This window comes from Hippocampus zosterae, chromosome 4 (genome assembly GCF_025434085.1).
Source record: "Hippocampus zosterae strain Florida chromosome 4, ASM2543408v3, whole genome shotgun sequence".
In the NCBI taxonomy this organism is placed as follows: domain Eukaryota; kingdom Metazoa; phylum Chordata; class Actinopteri; order Syngnathiformes; family Syngnathidae; genus Hippocampus; species Hippocampus zosterae.
In genome coordinates, this window is record NC_067454.1 from 5,947,426 (window position 1) to 5,953,524 (window position 6,099).

At 43.3% G+C, this 6,099-nt stretch overlaps 1 protein-coding gene and 1 long non-coding RNA gene across 3 annotated transcripts; one reads left to right on the forward strand and one right to left on the reverse strand.

The window, feature by feature from the left end:
• Positions 1 to 417: 417 nt before the first annotated feature.
• Positions 418 to 4,317, forward strand: LOC127600016 (zinc finger protein OZF-like). 2 transcript variants are annotated; one of them, XM_052064357.1, is made up of 3 exons: positions 418 to 840; positions 2,092 to 3,036; positions 3,205 to 4,317. In XM_052064357.1, the coding sequence occupies exons 1-3, from the start codon at positions 726 to 728 to the stop codon at positions 3,633 to 3,635; spliced, it is 1,491 nt and encodes a 496-aa protein (XP_051920317.1). In that variant the 5' UTR covers positions 418 to 725; the 3' UTR covers positions 3,636 to 4,317. The 2 variants fall into 2 exon arrangements, with proteins under 2 accessions (XP_051920317.1, XP_051920316.1); XM_052064356.1 differs by having other exon boundaries at positions 2,092 to 4,317.
• A 688-nt stretch (positions 4,318 to 5,005) lies between these two features.
• LOC127600083 (uncharacterized) lies at positions 5,006 to 5,469 on the reverse strand. Its single transcript, XR_007962262.1, has 2 exons — positions 5,324 to 5,469; positions 5,006 to 5,217 (listed from the first exon to the last, which is right to left on the reverse strand). It is a non-coding gene; the product is annotated as an uncharacterized LOC127600083 (long non-coding RNA).
• Between the last annotated feature and the right edge of the window lie 630 nt (positions 5,470 to 6,099).

Sequence of the window (6,099 nt, forward strand, 5' to 3'; positions counted from 1 at the left end):
ATATCAAATAAAGCTAATAAGGCTAAGCTAAACACACTAGAAGAGGTCCATGTGAGAGCTTGAGTCTAGACTCAGCGGTGCCAGGGAGCGCTGTTGTTTGCACAGCTACATTCGCACAAAAGTGCGAAATCAACTTTGGACATTAGTCATTCCTGCTTCTATGGTTATCAGCACACTTTCTGGAGCACACAACAAAAATATTCGAGGAATGTGCTTTTCTTTTCATTATTCGTGCCGACATGTGAAACACTTCGTCACCAATATTTTTTAAAATATTTTTTTAATGAATCACGCTTTATACACGCTTCGCGCTATTCAATTTGGGCTGTTCGACACACGCTTTGAAGAGTACATTTGAGGCATCACTAGATTTGTCTTAGTGTGGTAGCCGTAGTTTACTGTCAAAACGGCCCGTCCAGTCGCGCATGCGCATTGCCGCTTGTGTAGCTGTCGGCGATTGTGCCTTGGGTAAGCATTTCACTAACTAATTATTCCTGTATTCGTACTGAACGCAGTAAAGCCTCGACACAGTATGCCCATTTCTACTCAACTGGACTCGAACATAGTAAATGAAAGATATGTCCGGATGAACTTTTGTGGGTGCACGTTGAAATGGAACTGGCTAACTGAGCCTGATAGACGCTAAAAAAGAGAAAAGAGTGGCGTGTTAGCGTCCCATCGTTGAGAAGAGGTCGATTGCAAAGTGTTGCGATTGTGGAGGGAACATGTGTGCAAGAAAGACAGCAGAATATAAGGAAGGACTTTGTGGAACAAAGGTGGACAAGGAGCGACAACGTTACCGTTTCAAGTTGGAACCTCGAGTTGTCTTCGACAGAACAGGTTGGTTCACTTCTCTATGGGGAGAAATTTGTCTCTAAAATATTCTCACAAATCCATCCGAGATTTACACGTTTTTCATATCTACAAATATTTTCGCTAATTTTTCGGATCCACAAATGTATTTGTGCTTTTCACGTCTTTATTCAGATCCACAAATATATATATATACAGTATATATACCTGTACATGTATATATTTTTTTTCACGTGTTCTTTTTTCTAATCATGACGTATCAATCCGTCCATCCATCCAATTTCATAATTTCTAAATATTACATTTTTCTGATGAAGTGTTGAATGTGCCTCAGTGCAGTGGTCCCCAACCGCCGGTCCGCGGACCGATAACGGTCCACAGGGCATTTGGTGCCGAGCCGCACAGAAAGAACTTGCCTTAATTCCGTTCTATTTATTTCGGAATATGTAAAATGTTTTGGAAAAATTACCGGATTCTCCGTTACATCTCCGTTCTGTCACGCTTGACACGCGTCAAACCACGCTTCTGCGTCACGTGACCGATTACGAAAAAAAAAAAACTGCTGGAGATCGCAAATGACGGCGGCCTTAAAAGGACGTTCGAGACAACTGGATTAAAGTTATGTCTGAATATTCTGAGATCGCCACAATAGCACTGTTGCTATTTCCGACATGCTACCTGTGTGAAGAGGGGGTTTTCTGCAGCAACGGCGACTAAAACGAAATTACGACGTAGACTGGACATAAAACACACACTTGAGGTGTCATTTTCTCCTATTACCACGAGATAGGACCGTCTGGTTGCAGAAAATCAAGCTCGGGGCTGTGGTGAGTCGTCATTTTCATGCACTTTGAATTTGCATTGTATCGTATTTTGAATGCATTAAACATCGCGATCAGAGTGTTACGGCCAGATTATACGCTCCTTGTGTTTATTGTTATTATATGTCGAAAACGCCACAGTTTATGCAGCTCATATCATATTATTTTGTTGTATTATTTCCGCCACACTTTAAATGCCGGTCCCTGAAAATATTGTCTGACATAAACCGGTCCGTGGGGCAAAAAAGGTTGGGGACCCCTGCCTTAGTGGATCATCGGACAGCACATTTATTTTAGTATACTGTATTTAATTTCTGTTTAGCGAGCATAATTTTCTCTCCGCCGTCTACCACTTCTTTGGAGACTTGTTACCATAACGTTTACAAAAATTAATACACGTCCAAGTCACAACATGAGACTGTGCTAAGATTGACTTTTGTTTTCTTGTGACCTGCAGATCTCAAACAAGATGATTTTGGTCCTGAGCAGGAGTCCGAGTCCCTCCAAATAAAAGAGGAGGAGGAGCCAGATTCCATTCAAATTAAAAAGGAGGAGGAGCCAGATTCCATCCAAATTAAAGAAGAGGAGGAGCCGGAGTCCATCCAACTTGAAAAGGAAGAGGAGCCAGAGTCAATCGAAGTTAAAAAGGAGGAGGAGCCAGAGTCCATCAAAGTTAAAAAGGAGGAGGAGCCAGAGTCCATCGAAGTTAAAAAGGAGGAGGAGCCAGAGTCCATCCAAATTAAAGAGGAGGAGCCAGAGCCTCCTCGCATAAAAGAACAGCAGGAGGATGAAATCAATTTTCCATTGCCCGGTGTCATTATGAAGAGTAAAAGTGACGGAGACCACTGTGGAGGCTCGCAGTCAGACGGCTTCTTGGCTCCACTTTCAGATGGCGACGACATTGAGTCACACTCATCTGACGACGCTGGCGATAAAGATGAACACTGGAAAAGTGCTTCGACATGTCACACTAACGACAAATTAATGAAATGTTCTCAGTGTGACAAAGCTTTTTTCAACAAGTCAACCTTGAAAGTACACTTAAGAACACACACTGGAGAAAAGCCTTTTGGCTGCTTAGATTGTGGTAAAATATTTTCTAGAAAGGGAGATTTAAGAGAGCACGCAAGAACACACACCGGGGAAAAGCCTTTTGCCTGCTCACTCTGTGAGAAAAGATTTTCTCGTAAGGGGCGTTTAAAAGATCACTTAAAAACACACACCGGAGTAAAACCTTTTGCCTGTTTAATTTGCGGTAAAACATTTGTTTCAAAGACACATTTAAACATGCACACGGTGACACACACTGGGGAAAAACCTTTTGTCTGCTCCGTTTGTGAGAAAAGCTTTTCGAGAAAGACACATTTAAACAGGCACACCAAAACGCACACCGGGGAAAAACCTTTTGCCTGCTCAGTTTGTGAGAAAATGTTTTCTCGAAAGGGACATTTAACAGAACACTTGAAAACACACACTGGAGTAAAACCTTTTGCCTGCTTAATTTGTTTTAAAAGATTCTCTTCTAAGACACATTTAAGCAGCCACAGGAGAAGACACACTGGGGAAAAACCTTTTGCCTGCTCAGATTGTGGTAAAAAATTCCCTGAAAAGAGGGATTTAAGACAGCACACACAAACGCACACTGGCGAGAAACTGTTTGCATGCTCAGATTGTGGTAAAACGTTTTCTCGAAAGGGAAATTTAACAGTTCACATAAGAAAACACACTGAGAAAAAACCATTTGCCTGCTTAGTTTGTGTGAAAAGATTCTCTTCAAAGACATATTTAAGAAGCCACACAAGAAGACACACTGGAGAAAAACCTTTTGCCTGCTCAGATTGTGGCGAACGATTCCCTGAAAAGAGGTATTTGAGGAAGCATGCAGAAACGCACAGTAATGGCATATGCAAACAGGCTTATGAAGAAAAGTCTGAAGAAATACATGGAGGCAATCCCCGATTATCCAAGCACCCAAGATATCCACTCTCAAAGGAAAGGTAACCATTTTGAAAAGCGCTCTTGGATACGATGCGAACAATGGTTCGGGTGTAATAACAATTCACATAAAACACACTGTACAAAAACCTCTGTTTTTGGTAAAAGGACAATTAAAAAGACACACACTGGGGGGGGGGGGGTGTCTGATGCATTCATTCATTCATCTTCCAAACCACTTTATCCTCACTAGGGTCGCGGGGGGGTGCTGGAGTCTATCCCAGGTGTCTTCGGGCAGTAGGCGGGGGACACCCTGAATTGGTTGCCAGCCAATTGCAGGGCACACAGAGACAAACAACCATGCAAGCCCACACTCACACCTAGGGACAATTTAGAGTGTTCAATCCGCCTGCCATGCATGTTTTTGGATGTGGGAAGAAACTGGAATACCCGGAGAAAAACCCACACAGGCCCGGGGAGAACATGCAAACTCCACATAGGGAGGCCGGAGCTGGAATTTAACCCGGTACCTCTGCACTGTGATGTTGACATGCTAACCACTGGACTAACTGGCCGCTAGAACTGTGTTGATTGTTTTGAAAAATTAATTTTCCAAAATGTTGTCTTGTGTGGTATATTACCTTTTATTTCTGTTCTTTTTTGTCTATTTGTTTGTAAATGCCTTTGAGTGTTATGCTTTTAATTAACCTTGCGTATGAAATAAAGCCGAGTGTGAATGCGTTGACCAGCCTTTGACAAAGCACTTTTCTCCCTTGCCAGTGGGCAACCTAGCTAGTGCCTTATCTTCCTGCTCCGTTCTGTCTTTCTCTCTCTCATTGATACAATAATGAAATATGGCCTTCAAGTAGCGTTCTATTTTATTGTTTGTTCGTTTCCAATATAAAGGACGTCATGCTCTATATACAGCTTAATTGCTCGTTACAGAATAATAGGGGTTTAAAAAATTAAACAGCAAACGAATTGAAATTCCGGGGTTAACATACTCAAGTCGTCCGGCGGGAAGAATATTGTGTAGGTTACAGCAGTAGATAATGAGTGCCACCTTGTGGGAGCATCCGGGTAACGAACTTTTAATGGCGACGCATCATCGATCAGTTCTGTATAGCGTTGGACTCAATTAAACGATTACAGTATTTCGCCCATTATCTCTCTCTCTCTCTCTCTCTCTCTCTCTCTCTCTCTCTCTATGGCTACTTTTTATTTTATTCTACTCGCATATTTTCTCCTTGAGTCGTGACCCGCCGAACGAAGTACCTATCGATCGATCTACTTGATTAAATCACCTGCGTCTGATGACATCAGATGCATAGAGTGTATAGATCAAATCAAAATCACAATAATAATAGCATCATAGCGTTATTGTCATCAAACAATATTATTCAACTTATTCAAGTGGGGACACAACTCTGTTGGTATCATTTTGACCAGTTTATTATAAATAGTGGTCTAAAAAAAACATATAAAAATAACATGTTCCACATATTCATATATACACATAAATACAAATGAGTTGAAGTTATTTTAAAATATATATATAAATTAGTCCATTCACAGTGAGGCAGTAGTCGTTGGATGGCGGCGGTGGTGGCGGCTGTTGTCAAACCCAGTAGTAGTCGTTGTACTCAATCTGTATTTGATTAAAAAAATGTTTTTATGATTATAGAGATATAGAGATTATAGAAGATACATAGATAGATAGATACTGTAAATAATTTCCAGGTATCCTTTTATACCTGAGTAGAGGAGGAAGAGGATCCTCCCGGTGGCAACATGTGAGGAAAACGACAGCTCCCAGAATGCAACGCCACGGCCTGGCCTTGACACTGCTCTGCGTACATATCATGGGGGGGCTGCGGAGTGCTGCCGTTGTAATCCGGTGAACAGGTTGAAGAAGAGGATGAAGAGGTGGAAGTTGAGGAGGGGGTGTTGCCAAGTTGGGCCGACAGGAAGGAGATGTAGCGGATGGCGAGGCGTAGGGTTTCAATCTTAGTGAGGGTCTGGCCCGTGGGGGCCACCGAGGGCGGCAGGTAGGACCTCAAGTGGTGCAGAGCCTTGGTCAGGTCCCTCATCCTCAGCTTTTCCTTCTCGCTGGCACTCTCACGCTGCTTACTCCGGACCCTCACCCCCCTCCTGGGCTTTCTCTGCAAGGCCACGCCAAGGCGGGAAGTATATCCCGACTTGGCGTCTTTCTGAAGAAGAGGCGATGGCGACGAGTCCGGGGAGAGGGTCTCCGGCGAGGAAACTCCGGAGAGGTCCGAGTCAGAAAACCACTGCTGGTAGTGCAGACTGTACTCGAGCACAGAGGAAGAAGGCATGTTGTTGGCCATGTTGCTAGAAAGAGCGAGGTTTCGAGTGTGTGCTGCTTTGCTTCCAAGCTGCCTTTTTTAAGTCCAGGCCGGAGTCCAGAAGGTGCCAAGTGACACCTCCGCACATTCCCACCACACACACACACACACACACACACACACACACACACACACACACACACACACACACACACACACACACA